Below are 19,776 nucleotides of genomic sequence, written 5' to 3'. Positions count from 1 at the left end.
ATTTTCTAATATAAAATTAGAGCGATGAAAAATGGTCGGAAAATTGGCCGAAAAGAAAGTTCATCGCCGCGTCCGCGAAAATTCATGATGTTCATTTATCCAGCGGCTGGGCGTTAATTTGATTAATTTGATGAAGGTTTTCGATCTACAAAAGATAGCGTGAAAAGGAAATCTCCAAGCTTCGGAAGGGCTCAATCAATCAAGCGTGCGAACAAAATCTACCTTGCGGTGTGCGAGCGGAAAATTGAAATCTACTCGTGAACTCGTGCGCGATGTGTTGTAATTTATTTGGCAATCGCATCGGATTGCTCTTTTTTTTTCTCTCGTTCTTTTTATTTTCCATCTCTTTCCTTCGCGTCGACAAATGGGGTACTTGATAAAATAAATTTTGGGTGATTCGATTATTCGTTCATCTGGTTGAGGACCGCCATGTAAGAGTAGCTTCTGCTGAGTATCTGCGAACAGTAATTGGCGATGTTAAATAACGAGAGGGGAAAATAAAAAATGTGCGGCCGCGCATACTATCCCTGTTTAATTCACGCAATAGCATTTGGATGCCGCCACCGTGAAGTAAATCGTGATCTCTCTTACGACATTGCCGAGCCAACCAATAATCAGGCAATAATTATGCCCGGCCAACGAGGATGGCTGGCCTATGCCTACTTTTGAAGCACACAAAGCAAGAAGATTCCAATCGCGCGGCATCGGATGCGCGGCATGCACTTGACTATATATTTATCTTTATTACAACTTACCACGGAGAAAGTCTCCAAGGACAAGTCACAAAAATTTCCAGCTGTGACAACGAGCGGCTTTTGAGTTCTCGCCATGAAGATCCTTACAGTTCTGCCGAACGACACGTCTCCGCGATACCAGCCATTCGAATAAGCCGCATTCGTTAAATTTCCGCTCTGCATAATCAAATCGCGTCATGAAAAATAAACGTACGCATAGCGTACGAACGGTAATCACACCCATACGAAAACAGACGGACGCGCTTATTCGAGGGTGAGATTTTACCTCAACGATAATCTCGTTGCCGTACCAGCAATACAATAAAAGTTCGAGTAGAATGCAACAGAGATACGCTAACATCGGCAAAAACCGCCCTCCGCGATGCGCTGACTGGAAATAATTCGACCAATTAGACGCAAGCTAATTGTTATTTTCGTGAAAATGTGGCCGATCATTGCCCATTGTCATTACCACGGTCACTTGAAAGCCGGTCAAGCCAATGATGATGAGGCTCGTGCCGAACTGGAGTAATATCACATTGCTGAACATGCCCTCCAATTCCGAGACTAACCTAGGAAATATTCAATTGGGTATGTATTCTTTCTGTCTGTCTGTACATTAATTTGTAAAGAAAAAAAAAAAAAAAAGGAAAAGAAGATTTCCATTTATGAGCGAGGATACTTTATGATTCCTTGGTGGTATTTGATGCACGTGTTCAAGGTGGTATTCCACGCCTCGTTATCCTTTCTTCTGGCGATTTCGATTATTCCTGAAGTTTGTTCGCCGGTTTTATCGAAGCTGCGAACCTTGTGGAGCGTTTCGATTTTTATTTTGAGAATATTTATCTGGCTTACGATGTGGATCATGAAAACGATGAACAACGCGTCATGTGCCAGTATCATCAGAGCTTGTAAGGTCACGCTTATCCCAATGAAGACGAAAGCGGGCCAATAGACCATTGAATGGTTCGTTTGCATCGGGAAATAACATCTGCGAGATCATTTCAAAATTAAAAAAATAAAATAACGATCATCGATTCCCGTTAGGAGTTGAACAATGGATTTTGAATTCGGACGAAGAACTTCAGTCGTAGCTCACCTGTACGGGAATTTCCATTCTTTGTAAGATTGATCCCAAAACGGATAGGTCATTCCCGCAGTGGCGGTAAAACCTATCAAAACCAAGAAACTTTTAGTGATCGTCTTGCTCTTTCGTATCGCTCCGGCAATCGCTTTATCTTGTACTTCTCCTGCGAACATTATTTTATATCGCATGTACACGACGAATCGAAGATCACAAGAGTAAAGTATATTATGTAAAAGCTCGAATTGTGTATTCGACCATTCTTCTCTTCGAACTACCTATTTCTCCTTCATCTCTCTGGCGAAGATCTATTTCCAAAATTTCTACCATTGCACGGATCTTCGCTTTCCTCATCAGTAAATTAGTCAGTTTAGCTATACCGGCTAAATGAGTCATTGTCAAACAGATATTCTCCGTGAAGAGTTGCAAGTCGTTCGTAATAGTGGCGGCGTCCACGACTTCTAATAACGTATAAAGGATCACCAGAATCGAGTAAACCGTGCTCGTGTATAATCCGTACAGCCAAGACAAAATACCCTCGTCGTACGGGTTCCAAAGACCTTGGGATAAAATTAATCGACGATTATGAAGACCGCGTGAATAATGGACTCCCGATCGTACCCGTTGTGCAATATTTATTAAGTCTGCAGATCCTTACCGAGCATCTGCAGTAACCGAAAGTTGAAGTTTGCATAATTTCTCTTGACTGGTCGAAATTCTTCGCGAGATGTTTCCAGTTTTCCCGCGATAGCCGAGAGAGGCGAAAAATTCTTTTCGCTGTCGATTCGTTTCTCATTTTCCATTTCTATTCACCGACGAAACGATGAAATCGCGGGTCGAAGATCACGATCTAGACTATTCTGGTCCCTATTCGAATCTGTTGGTTTTTTTTAGCATATGGGGTTCTTATATCGGACCTATGGTCATAAGTTATTCATAATAAGTGCGAAAGTTGTACGGCGGATTGCAGACTTCTCACAATCGTGTGGATTTTATTTCGTACGTTGTATATTCGTACGATGTGACATCACTCGGGAATTTCAGTTATTTAGAGGGAGAAGAAGAGTCTTTAAAGTTTGCGAAACGTTATAATATGATTCAGAATCGTTGACGGCGGGTGGGAGGTTCTTCATTTCAACAAACTTGGAACGTACTTTCCACTGAGTTTTCCAATTTCCTTCTCTTCTTATTTGAATGGTCTGGAATGTAATACGAGACAGTTCTCGAACACTCCGGTAGCAGGCCTATATTCCGCACGTGTGACTCCGTAACTCACACATGCATAAAATAGAAAAAGTGTTAATTATGTATTTGAATAAACGCGGAGTTCGGTACTCCGCCGCGTATTATTTTTCCAACTCAATTTAAAAGAAAAGTAATACCACCTTTGAATTATTCAAGATCCAGCAATCCGCACCTGAGCTCAAAGAGCTCCCGTTGAATAATAGAAAACTTTGAGGTCACTTTTCACGTTCTTGGAACACTGTCGTTAAAGTTATCAGTTGTCCACCTTCGTACCCTATATTTATACTAATGAAAAAAAGACAAGGGAAGCGCATAAATGAATCATTCGATTACGGTGGAAAAAATTTACTATTCATTCGTTCCAAATATCTGTACATATAAAGTCCGAGCATATCCGATAACAACAACAATGACAAATAATACTGGTAACTGCAGTCTGAAAGTGAGTAAAAAATCGAAGGCGAACAGCTCGAACCCCGTCAGAAATTAACCTTTCGTTTCGTCGTTCTAACGAGTTCAGCTCTCCGCGGATTCCGGTAGAGGTGGAAGAGGAGGAGGAGGAGGAGGAGGAGGAGGATGGGCAGCGATGAAATCGAGACCCCTTTGGATTCCCACGGGGATGGGAGGAGGGACTGGAATGGCGTTGCCCTGGGGCTGATACCCTTTCTCGTCAGCGACGTAGGTGAGCTGAATGGAGCTGCCGTCGGGTGATGGCCAGACAACGGTGCCCCGAATGACCTGAACGAAAGTATCGGCATCAATCTGCTTCAGAGAACCTTGTTGCTGGGACTGGATACCATTTCCGGTTTCAAAAGCGCTGTTGAAGCTTCCGTCCGGGTTGGGACCGTCCTGCGTTTGGTTGATTATTTGAATCGGCTCCTCGGAAAGCGGGGCAGCCGCGCAGACCGCGATGAGGGTGACGAGGGTGAACGGAAGCTGGAATTCAAACCGACTTAAAGTTCACTCGGATACTAGCGGTCGGGAAGTTTTCGATCCCTTAAGCTCTCCGAGGGGATTTCCGGCGCAGTCCTTAACCCCGCTGAAGTACGACAAGTTTGAATCCCCGTCGCTTCGAAGACCTTCGATTACTCGGACGACATTCAACAGGTTGGCATTTCGACAATTAACTGCCGGTGTAATGAAAATTTTCAAAATACCTTATCGCACGCGAAAGCGCAGAGCTCATAAAACGCTCTCGAACGTTACCAACGTTTTGATTGTTTTCAAGAATCATCCGCAAAGAGAGAAAAAAAAAAAGAGAGAGTATTATACAGGGGTGAGGCGACCTTTCGACGTTCATTACGTAAGCCTTCTGCCGGATGACCTTTGCGCGACTGTCGGCTCGCGGCATTTATGTACCCTGGAGCGGACTGCCAATTCCTCTGTTTTTTTATTCTTCCATTTAAACTTCATCTCGTACACACGTGAGAAGATGAGCCGTTCTCTTGTAAGATTATCGGACGCGCGCTGCTCCGTGCCGTTCGGAGGGACGAGTTTCGAGTGATTTTTTCCTCGATAATATAATTGGAATTCGTTTTTCCCGAATCGTTCGGAGGGTATTGCACCGGATCGTTACCCTCGCGCATGTCGACCGCGATCAAGTTTCAAACGACGAAATTATGTAAATTAATATTCTCGCAGGTTCGAGATATGCGGTGCGCGAATCAAACCGTACCCATACAGAGATATCGGGAAGCTCGGTTGACGTGCGAGACGACAGTTAATTCCGAAGCAATCTTCGAGCTAGTAATAACATACACCCGTTGAAATTGACGGTCCAGTTGAGGAATCCCTGAGTTACGTGAAATACGTCGGTTTTTCATAGGCTCGCGTTCGTCTACGGGCGATCGGACATGTTGGATCATCTTATTATATGAGCCGTATATAATTATGCATCGGTTGCAAGCCATGTAATCTCGTACCGTCTGAACAATTTTTTTTTCTATCCATCGATAACTGCGATCCACGATAATCGAATATTTCACTAGAATATTATACTATACATTCGCCATAGCCAACTGTAACTTAATTTTCGCAACAGTCGCAATTTATGTAAACAACTCTACGTCTTAGGCTTTAAAACGCTGTGTAAAGTTTTATTTGTCGTAAATCAAAATTAAAATGCGTCAAATCAATTAGAATTGAAATCTATACAGAAACTAAGTTTACCAGAGTGGGCGTAACGTTGTGGATGAAACTTAATGACCATCGAAGATATTCACTCGTTTACGCACTGCAGCGATTTTATGTCACGTGCAAGACACTTTCCCTCATATCCTTCGCAACTTTGTATACGGCTGGGACAGACTTATTCGTACATTCCGTTAGTTAATTAAATTGAATTTGCACCGCGGTTAGAAAGAGATGAAAATAGAACGTAGAGTTTCATAGGTCGTAATTTTCGTCATTTTATGAAATAAAATTTATTTTCATATTAAAATCGTTGTCCGTTTGAGTAAATTTTATTTGAGAAAAAATATCCTCGATTCGATAGCATTTCGTAACATTCACGGCCGATAAATTTTTCATAATTAAATCATATACGGGGACACATGGAATTAGATGTTTACGGAAAAAAATATTAAAATGAGTTTTATCGCATATCGGTTGGATACATGTTATGAAATTTATAGGATTGTGCAATCGATTGATGTGTTTTTCAAAGAAAGAAAAAAACTACTCACGTCGATTATAGTATGAATATGGTTGCGAACGATTTTCCGAATTGGATAAAAAAGAAATCAAAATTTAAATTCATCGGTGAGAAAGATATATGAACTGATAGCAAAAGTACAATTATTTGTTCAACGTGGAAATGATGAGTATCTCGCAAAAACAATTTGATAAAAATGTTAATCAGTTCGAGTCAAAAGATTATCTTAATTACTAGTTAATTTTTCTCAACTACTGATTCTTTTTCAGGACACGAAGAGTTCCACGTTAGGGTGGGTTGGAAAAATTTTTTGTTTGTATTTTCTTAGCATGGGGGCAGAATTTGTACTTTATAAAAAAAGAAAATTTTTCAAATATGAAACAAATTTTTTACTTAATATTTTGAGGTAGCCCACTCGTTTTTTGAATGAATAATTATTCAAGAGATCCTGAGATCAAAATACGTAAGAAAAGTATATTGAACCCAATTAAACAAATTATTCATTTTTTGCTCAGAAATCGAATTTTTTTTTGGTTTTTCATGAGTAATCTCACGTATAATCAGCTCAGAAATCCAAATCTGAAAGCCAAAATCATCTACTCATGCAATCGATCGAGTAATCATCAATTATTCGCTTTTGGGAGTAGAAAAATTAAGACAAATCGAATGGTTTTAGTCGTGGACCCACTTTGATTCGTCGCAATCCATGCATGCGTCGAAATATTCGAATTTCTCGGTCTACGAAAGAGCCCGAGCTTACAACTGGAGTCAGGTAGCCAGGGGCGCGCGGTTTGTTGTGGTGCGTCACCTCTGCTCAGCCCTGAAGGTGACGACTCACAACAAAGCGCTACGCTGCTCGCTATGCTGACTCCAGCAAAGCTCGGGTTCGCTGGTGAATTGAGAAATTCGAATATTTCAACCCACGGATGGATTGCGACGAGTCAAAGTGGGTCTACGACTAAAACCATTCGATATGTCTTGTAATTTTTCTGCTCCCGAAAGCGAATAATTGATGATTACTAGATCGATTGCATGAGTAGATGATTTTGGCTTTCAGATTTGGATTTCGGAGCTGATGATACGTGAGATTACTCTTGAAAAACCAGAAAAAAATTCGATTCTTGAGCAAAAAATGAATCATTTTTTTAATCGGGTTTAATATGCTTTTCTTACTTATTTTGATCTCAGGATCTCTTGATTAATCATTTATTCAAAAAACGAGTGGGCTACCTCAAAATATCAGGTAAAAAATTATTTCCACATTTGAAAATTTTTCTTTTTTCATAAGGTACAAATTCTGCCCCCATGCTAAGATAATAAAAAAAAAAAATTTTTCAACCCACCCTAATCCACGTTTCAAATTCTGGAACCTCTTGAATCTGGAAGATAATGAAACGAAAACGAAAAAGTGTTCGAAAATTGAAACGGTGTTCGCACACCTCACAAACAACCACATTCCGCCTCTATAAAATTTTCTATTTTCTACTACCGCATAATTGGCAAAATATCAGTTGTAAAAGCGAGAATTGATCGGTTTAAATTGACGCAAAATAGGCAGACGAGTGTCCCATTGCGGATGTACTTACCATTTGGATGATATTTTTTTTCGCAACAAGAAAGTACCCTCTGGAGATTATCTCTCGTATGAAATATTGCTTCTCACTAGAGTGACAGCCAAAAGTTGGCTTATATAGTCGAAAAAGAAGGCGGGGAATCTAAAGTATACTGTACTTCTCGTGTACCGACGTGCATACAGATGAACATTAGGAATGCATCGAGGCATGATATGACGCATGTACCCAGCAATTTCCTAATTCATTATTCGACCAAAACTGCCCAACCTATCTCTCTTCTTCGCCCGATGAAATCTCCTGGTCATTTTCATTATCCACACACGACTCCGACTCACCGTTGCATCGATAAATAACCGTTTTTGATTCGGGCGCGATTGTGTGTAGAAAATTTTTGGATTAATCGTTCGAGCTCGATTCCCACCGATCGTTTTGTTCTTGGGGTTAAATATATAAACTCGCGGGGTTCGAGGAAATTGAATCGTCGCAGGAAATACGATTCATACGCCTTCGGAATCAACGCGAACCAGAAGATCCATTGTTGGTCGAACAATGAATCCTGGCGACGGTGTTAGTTACTCGTCAGTATTACGTCAGATGAATGCCTCTTCGACTCCGGAGTATTCGGTGTGAAAGGTACTTCAGGTGGGAACGGTCGATTAGCAAGCATCGCACGAGGCCCGTAGAGACCTTCGCTTGAGAAGGAAGTTCACGGGACTTCTTTGGACAAACATTTCAGTGTATCTCATCTCGAATTATCGGTGAGTTCGGAAATCGGATGGTGCATTTTGTTATTTTTTTTTTTTGTTCATCTCGTGTTAAGTTTTTTTTCGCACATCGATGCACACGCGCGTTTATTGCAACACGAATGACGAAATTCTGAAATCGTCGACTGTATTTGATTTGTTTCTACGGAGAATGAATTTACAATTAGATAATCGATTCAACGGTGATGTATTGCCGACGATAAATATTACTAACGAAATTTTTCGATTATTTAGTAATACCTGCATTTATATTATACCACATCGAAGCATCTGACGTGGGTCGTTGGTATTTATCTAATCCAGTCGTTTAAGCTTCAAGGTTGAATATAAAATATGTCTGTATATGTTAATTTATCGAACAGAATGCAGGAATTTACCGAACTGAGTGAAAATAAGCTTACACAAATCGTAGGTACGGTGAACAAAATGCCTATTATTAGAATGATCGTCTTTCTAGGTCAATGATACGATTCCACCTTTACTTTTCACACCGATTCGTTCCACTCGAACCATCTCCGCTGGTCGGACGAGGAGTTTTCGGTGTTGCGAAAAATCTCGAACAGAAATTCTTGGAAAAAGGAGGAATTCCTGCGGGAGCATGAAAAGGTGTGTAAAAGGGAGAACGTAAAAAGCTTTTACGCACTTGAGAAAATATCGATGATTAAGCGAGATGAAAAAGCGAATAAGGTCAAAATAATAAAATAGTAACAAGAAAGATGATTTTCTGAAACCCTTGCAGACGTTTCGATTGCGTTGAGACGCTTCCCAGCTGAGTTTCTCGCACTTGATTGCGTACGGTTCGACTTTTTTTTTTTTTTATTTCTAGAAACGATGAGAAACTGAACCAGATATCCCCATAATAATGAAACAAGCCGCTCCTGTAATCAACGAAAAGACAGGTCGTATTTTATTCTTTCTTTTATTTTAGGTATACATTTCAGTTGGAGCCCAACCCACGATTTACGACCGTCAATTTTCGTGGAATTTGAGGTGTAATGATTTTCCGCCTTTATTTCTACAATCTAATTTCCAAAAATTTCGAGGAACTTGTAATCAATGAAAGTTGAGTAGTATCGATTGAAAATTTCGCGATAGTTGAATCCGGTTTATCTTTATGATTTTTTCCTATTTCTTTCTCAACTCTCACTGACACCCGTATAATGTCAATGCTGAGAGAATCCGCGACCGGTGATAGAGTAATAATTTCCTGAATTGAACGTGACGATTCGTGTCATCAATCAAAAGCACATTACCGGGACTTCTTCGTGTAAGGCATTTGTCGGTGTATATTAGATACATTATCTTAACGTGACGCTGATTAGAGAAGACGCGTTTATTATTTCTATTATGAGAAAGTAAATTTTCACTATTTATTACATCTAGATAAAAGCATGGTAATTATGACACTTTGCACAAGGCTAATGGACGCTACACGCCTTTCAAAAGAGAAAAAGATTTATTTGCCGAACTCTTTAATATGCGTGCATATGTATATATATTTATTTGCAATAATACTTATCAACTATTACATGTATACCCACGTATTATGCCAATGCAATGATAAAACCAGGAAGAATATTATAATCGTTAATTGCAAAACACGGGATAAAAGTAAGAATTGATAACTTCGAAAAAAAAAAACGATCGCTGTCACATTTGCAATTGAAACGGAAAGTTCACGCGATGTACGTGTCGTTCCAACAATCCGCGTATCGATTGTACGCCGCATCCGAAGGTTTCTGCTTTGCAGAGGCGTGATCGAAATGTGGTGGGCAGTCGCTATGATCTATGGATCACGCGACGATCTAATAATAATAGAACTAACGGGTAACGGATCGCAAGACCTGCACATGATTACCGTCTAACGGGGACGAGAATTAGGACTATTGCCGCAATAAATTTCAAAGACAATACCACAAATACCACGCCCATCACTCTGTCGCCCAACTTCGCACACCTATAGTGTTGTGAAATATCCTAATCTCGATGGACTTTTTATATATCTGACAAGGAGTGCGTGTGTCACCTACGGGGTAGTTGGAAAATTAAAAACCGCGCAGAGAACTGTATTTTCAGTTGCGGCATGAGAAAGAAAAGAGCCGTCAGGTCTATCATAAAATTCGCGGACGCGACTTTCGACAACCGATCAATCCACTAATGAATTGACTGATGAAACGCCGCAACAAACAATTGCGCTAAAGTTCTATTAACGAGTGAGCTCATCGGCAGCCTTCGGGTATTTAATTAAAAAGTTGCAAAGATTGTTAGGTGGAGTGAACGATTGGAGAAAAAAATTTTTAATAAAGAGGAGGAAAGGATCTGGATTTTGGATGTTTCGCGTTCGCAGATACGATGCTAGATCGATACGTGGTGGGCGGATAATGAATTGCATCGGAAGGGGGTGATTCCCTTTTCTTAAAGCTGAGCGTTCACTAATCGACGAGTAGATGCAACTGATTGGACCACGGGTAACCCGAACACGCTGAAACTAACAAAATGAATATCCCAAGAGTGCCACCCCGGTGAAAGTTCGTTAAACAGAGCCAAGGACCGTCCCGAGTAGTCGTGGATGATGGTAATTACACGAAACCTCCTAATTACGCCTAACGTTCCACGTGACTGATTTCCATAAAAACCCAACATATCGGAACTATTGCTGATATCATTTCGATCAGAGGCACCAGAGACTTGACCTGGATCTTCCTGACCGTTGTTTACCAAATAATTAATGAAACGACGTGTTAATTAACAGGACAAACCGCCTTTGGCCATCGTTGCGTAAGTGATAATAAGTTTGATAGAAAAAAAACGTGTCGAGCATCCCCGTAGATTTCCCGACGATTAGACTCTACGTTCAGACCGAACTTGAGGTGCGGGTGGTGTTGGTAAAAAATCACCCTGGGGCCGGTATCCATTCTCATCCGCGATGTAGGTGAAATTGTAGACTACGCCATCGGGCGCCTTCCATGAAACGCTACCCTCGATGACTTCGATCGTGGTGCCATTTTCCAGTTTTTTAACCGAGCCCTCAATCTCTTGGAGAATGCCGTTCGCTGTTTCGAACTTCGAATGGAAATTGCCATCCGGATTTATCTCTTGGGATTGGCTAACGATGGCTACGGGAGGCGCTGCCATTTCGAGCCTTTTCGAGCCTTCGACCCGCTGGAAAATGTCGTTCGCTGTTCGGGGCTCCGAACCAGAAATGCCACCCAGATTCGTCTCCGGTGATTGATCGTGAGTTGGCATCGGAGGTGCCGGCGCCTCCACTTGGGCCGAGGCGGACGCCGTCAAGGCGAAAAGGGCAACGACCTATGATGGGAAAAAAAATTTATTCGAGACGTATGAAAATAACGAAATTCAATACCCATCAAGAGTAATGGGCTGTTAGCATTCTGTTGAGCTTAAGGTTTCTTTCCAGGTTCGTACGCTTCGCTGAATAGCAATTTTTCACTCCGATCGGCGCCAGGCGACTTTTTTTTTTGTCCTACCGCGAATGTACCCAACTTGATATAGTTTCTTAATATCCTACTTACCAAGGTGTTCATGGCGACGAAGCTCACTTGCGAGGCATCCGGACTCTCGGACGCTCGGTTATTCATTGAATTCCGTAACCACCGGGTCTGATCCGTAATATGAGGCGACCCCCACCAAATACTCGAACACCCTAATCAGTCTAATGTTCGCGATAATTAGAAGTGCCCCATTCTTGAATGTCACAATACACTCCAACACTCGTCCGCTGGTTTGTACTTGCGGTGAAAAGTGCCTCCTATGCAAATAATCTTTCATCTTTCAAATTTGTTTTCATATTTGCGGCGTTCGCGGTGTTCATTACCGGACTACACGGTGACCAGAAAAAAGCGAGGAAAAGCCAACGAACGTCTAGAAAATCATTCGAAAAGGAAAGTCTAGTCAGAAACGTTGGAAAGTTTCGGAGTATGCAAGTTGGAGCGACGGTCGTAACTACGGCGTTACTATACGGTTCTGAAATCCTAATCGTTATCTAACCCGATCTTCCGTATTAATTCATCGAGACTATCGAGTTCATCGGTACCTCTAATGGGGTGTCATTTATTTATTGGTCTATTAGGCGTGTTTTTCCCAATCATCGATTACAAATTTATTCAGTCAATCGCGAGGTTACGTCGTTTTACCACCGATTGAAATTAGAATCTTTTCCTCGGATTAACGTCGACTGAAAAGTCAGATTATCTCACCCGGAGTCTTCTCGTCGATTTTACCACAGCCGCGTGTAATATTTGAAAACACCATTACGTTGGCATTCCCAAATTTCATCGGGTCATCCAACCGATATGTACTCATACCCATCGTCCTTGAGGCGGGATGTTGTCTCGACTGTAAAATTCGTTCATCATTTTCACCGGCGCATAATCTACTATTTTTCTATATCCATGTGACACGTGATCGGTTGATAATCGATATCAAATTTATTCAGGTCCACGTGCGGGCGGCGCACACGTATCCGCGAGGTGCGGTGATGGAGAGTGACCTCAAGAATCGTGTGGGATAAAATCAAATATTTGCTCATTCGCGGTGGGGCATCGAAGGTGCGGAAAATCTCTTGTTAAAGTTTGGATCGAACGGATGTTCTTACACTCAAGGATCACAATTGCCGTAGGTTGGATTGCACCAAGGCTGAATTGACCTGCAACCTTTCATCGGTGAAGTATTTACTCTCGGTGTGTATTTGCGGATGCGCTTAGTGAGTCGCTCGCCCGTGATCGTCGTACTTTTCTATACGGCTGAAAATGCTGCTTTCGAATAGCAGCGGTCGAGAGCGGTACCTTTTTGACTGGCGTAATAATTAACATCCACGATAATTTATCATCTGAAGTGATAATCCGTTAAATGGGACGATCAATATTCGTTGGCATTGCGTCACCGCAGATACGTAACCCACAAAAAACTACTAATCTGTAGTCGTCATGGTGATTTCCGACCTTGCTTTCATGTAGGTACCTTTCATCGCTAATGAGCGAACTCGGAGCGATTACAATATTGAAAAATTTGCATAATTGGAGGATGGTACCAACTGTACAGGGATTCGAGCCCGCAGATGCTAAGGGATGTTCGTTAACTCCGAACGGAGAGAGTGGATGAATTATAGCTGGACAGAAAAATGGCGGAAGACAACAATGGGTCTTTGATAAACGACCATTGTTATTAGCTACTATTAGGCATTTTTTTTTTTTATCTCGGACGTAACACCTGTAACAACCGTACCGTTCCAACAAACTTCAGGATTCAACCCTGAAGCGAGTCGCTTTAATAGGTCACTACGGTTGCACAATTCGACTGTTCCAATGGCATACCGCAACTTCCGATCCTCGAACAATGAGGAATTTGCATTCGTAAATCCGCAACAAATTCACGCTTCGTGTGCGGATGATAAGCCTTTGAGCCTTTGAGCGAACAATTGCAGGATTCAAGGCCCGATCTAACGTAACGCTTTCTCACCGAAACTATTCGTTCCCCATCATTTTAATTGGCTGATCAATTAATCTCACGGCTGTCAAACTATACGCCGTAATTACCACTCGTCGCTCTGCAATCGATCCAAATATCTGAAACCACCGAAGGATCGAAGATTCGGAAAATTTCATGGCTAAAAAAAATCTCGATATTTTTTTATGAACGACGGAGCAACGGCTTGCCGTTGGTCACCGTCCAACTTTTATTGCGGTGATAAAAAAGACAGCAAAAAAAAAAAATCATTATGTTACACACGCAGCTTCGTAGAAGCCAGGAAGCAATAATTGTCTAAATTTTTTATATTTATATCGGTCGAACTAGAGCGCGGATAGATTTCTCATCGGTATCGACGATATTTTACACCTTCTTGGCGGATTCCTGTTCTTCTTCGTACGGATGGGCAGCCGACCAATCGAGGGATTTTTTAATGTAGTCGGGAGTTTCCGGGGCTACCGGTATGTGAGGACCGGATGCATGGAAGCCGGTTTCGTCGGCGTACCAAACGGTCTGGATGAGAGTTCCGTCGGGTGCTGAATATTCGGAGGTTCCCTTGGCGACCTGGTAAACTTCGTCGGGTTTCTCTCCAACCTTCAAACTACCCTCTTCGGACACTGATATTCCGTTGGAGGTCGCGAATTTGTTCACATAGGTGCCGTCCGCGTTGATCTCTGATTGCTGACTGATAATCTCGACTTCCGGTTTCTTCGGCTCGGCAGGGGCGAGAGGCGAAGCCGGAGCACCGGCGGCGACAGCCAGCACAGCGAAGAAGGAGATCACCTGAACATGAAACCGAAATTATTATCGGGGCAAACTTCACGTGAGGGTTGAAAATAATTTGAGTAATGCTTTCGTCGCAGAGGATTTGAAAAAATGGAGCGATTTTCGGGAGCGTTTCGATTTTCAGCAAAAGATTCGAGTCGACTCTACGACGGATATTAGGCAATGATTAATGGACTCACTACAGCGTTCATGTTGACTGGTAGGACAATACTGCTTCTTCTCGAAACTCCGGAGCGTATTTATACCGTAAATTCGACACCTCACCACTACAATCTTCACATTAATGATTCCGTCTTATTTCGGTGCCAAACCACCTCCCGTTGTATGCACTTTTTATTTGAATCTACAAATACTCTACGGGAGGATTGATTCTTCGAAATGCCGAATTAACGAGAGGATCTCATAACGTGACCTCAGCAAAACGATGCATAAATTATGCAATACTTCAACGTATACAAAACTAACAAACGATTTCAGTGGCGTAGCGGCAAACGATCGTAAACTTTCGATACTCATTAGTATTCTCGCGGCTTACGGATGTCACGTTTCTTTCGGCGGTACCTTGAGCAATGGCCTCCAAGTCAAGATGCAGCTGAAGAATTATCGTGAAAAAATCGAAAAAAAAAAAAAAAAACGAAATTGTTGGTTCGGGTAACACACTTCCCGCAATCAATTCACCGATACACGATCATTTCGCTTGTCTGAGCGTCATTTTGACATTGGTTGATAAAATTTTGAACGCGCAATACTGAAAAAACTCATACGATACTCACATATGGAATTATTAGAATACAGCTATACCATTTGATTTGTCTAACCTGATTGCCTATTAGTTATAAAAAAAGGTGTAACATCCATGACTGGCAAAAAAAAAAAAAAAAAAAGGAGAGATTGATTGGACATCAGACAAAAGATTGGGATCCATAAATTAGGATGTACTGTTAATTTCATCATTGATGTTTCGATAATGGATTTCATCATCGCATCGCCTCTACGTTTGATGATCTAATCCATTAGGTCCAACAGCCAGATGAAAGATTATGTGATGAGGTTGACAGGTTGCTGCATCGACGCGTCGCTCGGTGCGACAGCAAAATGAAATTTTTATCAACTGCATAGGAAAATAAGCATAAAAAAGGAACAGAGATTTCCCACAAGAGTTTCGGAATGCTCGAGGGTGGCAGGAGATTCGAGCATCGAATTCTGAAGGTGGAGTCGAATCGGTCATCCCGCCGAGATAAATCCAGCCTTCTAATCTCTGGAGACGGCGGCGAGGACCGCGCCGAAAAAAAAGAGCGACCGAAAAAAGTGAGGGACATGGAACAGGACAACGTGCAGAAAAATCCAAAGAAAATCTTGACTCACTAACTCAGCATTCCTGAATAAACAATGAAACAAACGGTCCGGTACAATCGGAGCGTATACTAAATCCAATTTTCCGATCCAGGAGACGATATACCTCGTGAGGGTTCTTAGGTGAGATTGCAAATATTTGATCGAATTCATTCGGTCCTACGAAATTTTTTAGAGTCGAGGAATTTCTTTTTTCCGAATCCATAACCGTAAGCCATACTTCGGTTCTATCGTCTTGAAATGAGAAAGAAACAAAAGATTGCGTCAACTTTCTTTTTCACAATTACAACGATCGGGCATCGGGAGAGCGACAGAGAGAGAGAGAGAGAAATCAATTTCGTTTATCCCAGTGACATCCTTTTCGACGACCTTGCGTCTGCCGCAGTCCATCAAGGAGTTAACTCAATAAATCGTCAATGACATTGCCGAATCGTTACGCCGCTGTTCAATTAGCTGCAGTTACGAAATAAAAATTTTTTTTTCTCGCGTTCCATCATCTCCGTAGATGGATTAACGCGTAATAATGACGGCTCCGTAATTTTTCTCGCCTCGCGACACCCGATCGGTGAAGCGCGCTTAAAATTATCCGCGTCGGATCGGCGTCGACGCGAACTCCAAGAAAGTAGAAGTGAACTTCTCCGGGTATCCGGAACGCTTTATAAGATCAGATCGGGTCGGATCTGGATCAATGTTAATCAGCGGTTCACCTAGTCTTGCAAGATGAAAGCGAACTGTCTCAAGGTCTCGGCTAGAGCCGGTACCCACCAGACGGTATTGCATGTGGTACACCAATACCATCACCGATCTCCATGCTCGCAATATCCGTAGAGCGGTGCGAGCATAGGTAGGAAATACAGAGTCGTCGGTGATACAAACGCGCTGGCAAAGCCAACGGCCGAGAGACAACGCGCCGAGGTGAATGTACCGCTTTGCGCAACACTTACAGGTAAACCGCGTCACCGCGAACTAGACCGGTCTACTACGGTCTTAGGAGTTTTTCGTACACCCGATTGAAAATTCCGCACAAAGAATGGAGATCGGACGTTTTCCTCGCCCCTTGACCTTCGCCATTCCTTCGGGAAAACGTCCGCTTTATTTTATTTTATTTTTTTTATTTTCCCTCCCTCGCAACGCTCAAAACGTGGCACGTCTACTTTCGGGCAATTTTTCGAACAGTCCGGAGCACGGTTCGGGTTCGGACCACTCGAAGCGAACGGGGCAGTCGATCAATGAAGAACTTCAAGGGTATTTATTGCGCTACAGTTCAGCCACCTTGAATCAAGGAGTTGGTTTTTGCCGTCACCTAGAGACCGATGTGATTAACGGCTAGGGCAAAACAAGGACCATTTGATATTCCGAAGAAAGTAATTTCCTTCGAGCGTCTGTTCGTGCTGTTGATAAAAAAAAAAATCGTCGGTCACCGATGATAGGTGTATTCCGAAGGTACCGCGACGTGACCTGCTGAAGATGTTGAAGTTTTTCAGCTATTTATACGCGGGGTGTCGAAGATAAATTGCGCGTCGAATTTCTGGGTCAAAGTAACGAGGAACGTTTGACCCGCGGCAACTCTATCTATGCCTCCTGGTTTTCACCCGGCGCATTAACGTCTCGATGTGACAGAGGGCTGGAAATAAGTGAAGATGACACAAGCGAGCGGATGGAAAGGTAAATAAAAAGTAGGAAGGTATATAGGAGAACAATGAGTCGTTGTAAACGTCTGTTATGGGAAGACGGTGGCATTTGTTTCACCCCGTGCATCAATAACCCGGTGAGTCACCTTTCACGAACACCTTTGACGCGATGCATTATACCTGCATCGTCCGCACGTACCCGCGAGTTATCGAATTCTTCGCCCTTTGGTGTAAAAATAGTTGGAATTCCCCCGCGGCCGATGCCTCCGGGTTATGTCAAAAACAATTTTCACCGCGTGCGAGGATCGAGCCGAGCTTAAAAAATTTCATCGCGCGTTCGCGGACGGTAAACCATACCGCGTTCGGTTGTCTACATACCCGCGGCATTTCTGCCGGACGGAGGTTTGCGTTATGCATTCAGAGCATGCGAAGATCGTGCGAAGAATTGGGGGTAAAGATCAGGGTCTCCTCGGTTTAGGGCCGGTGTCAATATGACGCCGGAGAAACGATGACGTTCTGCCGAAAATTGAACTTCCAATTTCGTGTGGGAATATCATCGAATTTTGACGGGGATTTTTGGACGAATACGGCAAACAGTAAAGTTTAATGTTTTCCATACGACGAAGAAAAAGGTGCATTTCAAACGTCGAAATGATTCATTTGTTTTCAGGGAGTATTTCGCTCTTTCGTGAAACTTTAACCCACATTGCCTTCGGTTAAACGAGAGGACGTGCGGATGTATAATTTCGCAGATTGCGTCACACCGAAAAATTACGTAAGTGGTGGTCATCGCCCATATCTTTGTTTACTTGGAATTTAATTACCGAGAGCACGAAAGGCACCTTCTCGATAAAAATGATCTAATGGTTTGAAAAAATTTACATCTCGCTCCGGTGTGAGAGTCCGCGATAATTGGAGTTTCGGGGAACTACACTCGGGTGTTAGAATTCGCAATAGGATTCACTCGACTCCAGATCCTTGGACGGCATTAGCCGATGATGTTGGCACAAGAGTTTGATCAACAAATTGCGCGGCGACGCCTTTCCCGCGCGCTGCATATTTGCGCGAATATGCTATTTTATTTAATTTTCATATTTTTCAATTTATTTATTTTGTTTTTTTTTTTCCTCAATAAAACGGGTACCTGACATTCACCGTACGTAGATAATACCTGATCTCGGTTTATCCTGAGCATAAATTAACTCGACTACATCATTTTTACGTTTGAAATTACCGAAGATTTTTCCATTAACTTACACGCATTGGTATTCACGCGTAAACGATGCATCGCATCTCGTACACAAGTAATAAGAAGATTCACTCCTTACACATCGACGGTCCGTGTACAGGCCCGAAAGAAAGTTTTCTTTCAACCGGTCACCGATTATACACCAGGAGGAGGGTTGACTTCGGAATCAATTAATCTCCTTCGTAATAGGACGTGGCTCATGCAGAGCTCGACCAATGTAAACATGTTGAATTAGCATAAGCATTAGTAAATTGTACATCATCGCTATAATTTGTTGTACACGTTATAGCTGCGGAGTCCTACCTTATTACACATATCTCAAATTATCTTTTTCTAATTGATAGGAACCCGTGAACTACGACGACATACCACTCCCTCGATATTTCATTCACAAATTCACTTTTCAACGAAACGTCGTTTCCTTTTTTTTTTTTTTTTTTTTTTTGATTTTAAATTTTCAGAAAAATTTTGATAAATCAAACTCTTCGGCGACAACGAAACAGGCTGGTAGATCGGGCGGGGGGAAAGAACGCCGATTGAGAACAAGAAGATGAGTCTAGAGATGGATTGTTTTCTAGGCGTGCCAGCGTGACAGGGACAAGCTCAATGGAGGGGTAAAGGTCACTCATTTGCACCGAGAATAATTTTGCAACGATAATATCAACTGTTTTTTGAAAAAATAAGCGACAAAAAAAATTATCACCTTGTCGTCGAGAGTTCGAGCTTTGGAAGCTCGGGGCGTGATTTCTGAATAATTTTCTCCGCGTCTCATCCCAGTTATTGTGGATCAGGATTGAAATGGAGACGGATGAATGAATGAATCTATAAATAAATTCAATGACTGATTCTCGCGTTAGAAATCGGGGTCGGATTCGAATCATAAAATACATTCAAGGATCGCTGCTCGGCTACAGAATCCGGAGATTATTTTAACCTTATAGATTCGAGAAAGCAAGGGAAAAAAAAAGAAGTTTGAGGATGCACACGAAATCCAGCGTATTTAATGGTGATTTGAAAATTTCTATCCGCGTGCTCGTAAACCAGCTCTGGCAAACGAAGCCAGGCATTTACAGCGCTTCGGTGCAATTATTAAATATGATTATGCAACACGACATGCAACGCTAAAGGACGAATACGAGATGGTGAAGTCGCCCGTCCATCCGTCCGTTCGTCTTCTCTTCGCAGCTGGTATTATACGTAAAAAGAAAATGACGCT

At 42.2% G+C, this 19,776-nt stretch overlaps 4 protein-coding genes across 6 annotated transcripts; all 4 read right to left on the bottom strand.

Moving 5' to 3' along the window:
- Nucleotides 1-340: 340 nt before the first annotated feature.
- LOC105692595 (odorant receptor 4-like) lies at nt 341-3,257 on the bottom strand. Of its 3 annotated transcripts, XM_012411887.3 has the most exons (8): nt 2,477-3,257; nt 2,097-2,378; nt 1,834-1,984; nt 1,417-1,725; nt 1,207-1,306; nt 1,021-1,125; nt 756-911; nt 341-455 (listed from the first exon to the last, which is right to left on the bottom strand). In XM_012411887.3, exons 1-8 carry the CDS (start codon nt 2,619-2,621, stop codon nt 402-404), a joined length of 1,302 nt encoding a protein of 433 aa, XP_012267310.3. In that variant the 5' UTR covers nt 2,622-3,257; the 3' UTR covers nt 341-401. The 3 variants fall into 3 exon arrangements, with proteins under 3 accessions (XP_012267310.3, XP_048510925.1, XP_048510924.1); XM_048654968.1 differs by having other exon boundaries at nt 756-1,125; XM_048654967.1 differs by lacking the exon at nt 341-455 and having other exon boundaries at nt 492-911.
- Nucleotides 3,258-3,392: 135 nt separating this feature from the next.
- LOC125500798 (endocuticle structural glycoprotein ABD-4-like) lies at nt 3,393-7,432 on the bottom strand. Its single transcript, XM_048654969.1, has 2 exons — nt 7,303-7,432; nt 3,393-3,999 (listed from the first exon to the last, which is right to left on the bottom strand). The coding sequence occupies exons 1-2, from the start codon at nt 7,303-7,305 to the stop codon at nt 3,580-3,582; spliced, it is 423 nt and encodes a 140-aa protein (XP_048510926.1). The 5' UTR covers nt 7,306-7,432; the 3' UTR covers nt 3,393-3,579.
- Nucleotides 7,433-8,701: 1,269 nt separating this feature from the next.
- On the bottom strand, nt 8,702-11,663 carry LOC125500767 (pupal cuticle protein 27-like). Its single transcript, XM_048654758.1, has 2 exons — nt 11,588-11,663; nt 8,702-11,363 (listed from the first exon to the last, which is right to left on the bottom strand). Exons 1-2 carry the CDS (start codon nt 11,651-11,653, stop codon nt 10,896-10,898), a joined length of 534 nt encoding a protein of 177 aa, XP_048510715.1. The 5' UTR covers nt 11,654-11,663; the 3' UTR covers nt 8,702-10,895.
- Nucleotides 11,664-13,707: 2,044 nt separating this feature from the next.
- LOC105692593 (endocuticle structural glycoprotein ABD-4-like) lies at nt 13,708-14,659 on the bottom strand. The gene is made up of 2 exons (XM_012411885.2): nt 14,507-14,659; nt 13,708-14,324 (listed from the first exon to the last, which is right to left on the bottom strand). The coding sequence occupies exons 1-2, from the start codon at nt 14,516-14,518 to the stop codon at nt 13,905-13,907; spliced, it is 432 nt and encodes a 143-aa protein (XP_012267308.2). The 5' UTR covers nt 14,519-14,659; the 3' UTR covers nt 13,708-13,904.
- Between the last annotated feature and the right edge of the window lie 5,117 nt (nt 14,660-19,776).

The sequence above is a fragment of the Athalia rosae genome, chromosome 4 (assembly GCF_917208135.1).
Source record: "Athalia rosae chromosome 4, iyAthRosa1.1, whole genome shotgun sequence".
NCBI lineage: Eukaryota > Metazoa > Arthropoda > Insecta > Hymenoptera > Athaliidae > Athalia > Athalia rosae.
The sequence above is the reverse complement of the archived record's forward strand: the minus strand, read 5'-3'. Positions and strand labels throughout refer to the sequence as shown.

Bases quoted from the DNA above. Each gene is read 5' to 3' on its own strand.
- LOC105692595 (XM_048654967.1), bottom strand. From the start codon at position 2,621: ATGGAAAATGAGAAACGAATCGACAGCGAAAAGAATTTTTCGCCTCTC. The intron at 2,379-2,476 runs GTAAGGATCTGC...TTTTATCCCAAG, and splicing joins TCGGTTACTGCAGATGCTCG to GTCTTTGGAACCCGTACGAC. The intron at 1,985-2,096 runs GTAGTTCGAAGA...TAATGTTCGCAG, and splicing joins GAGAGATGAAGGAGAAATAG to GAGAAGTACAAGATAAAGCG.
- LOC125500767 (XM_048654758.1), bottom strand. From the start codon at position 11,653: ATGAATAACCGAGCGTCCGAGAGTCCGGATGCCTCGCAAGTGAGCTTC. The intron at 11,364-11,587 runs GTAAGTAGGATA...TTCCCATCATAG, and splicing joins TCGTCGCCATGAACACCTTG to GTCGTTGCCCTTTTCGCCTT.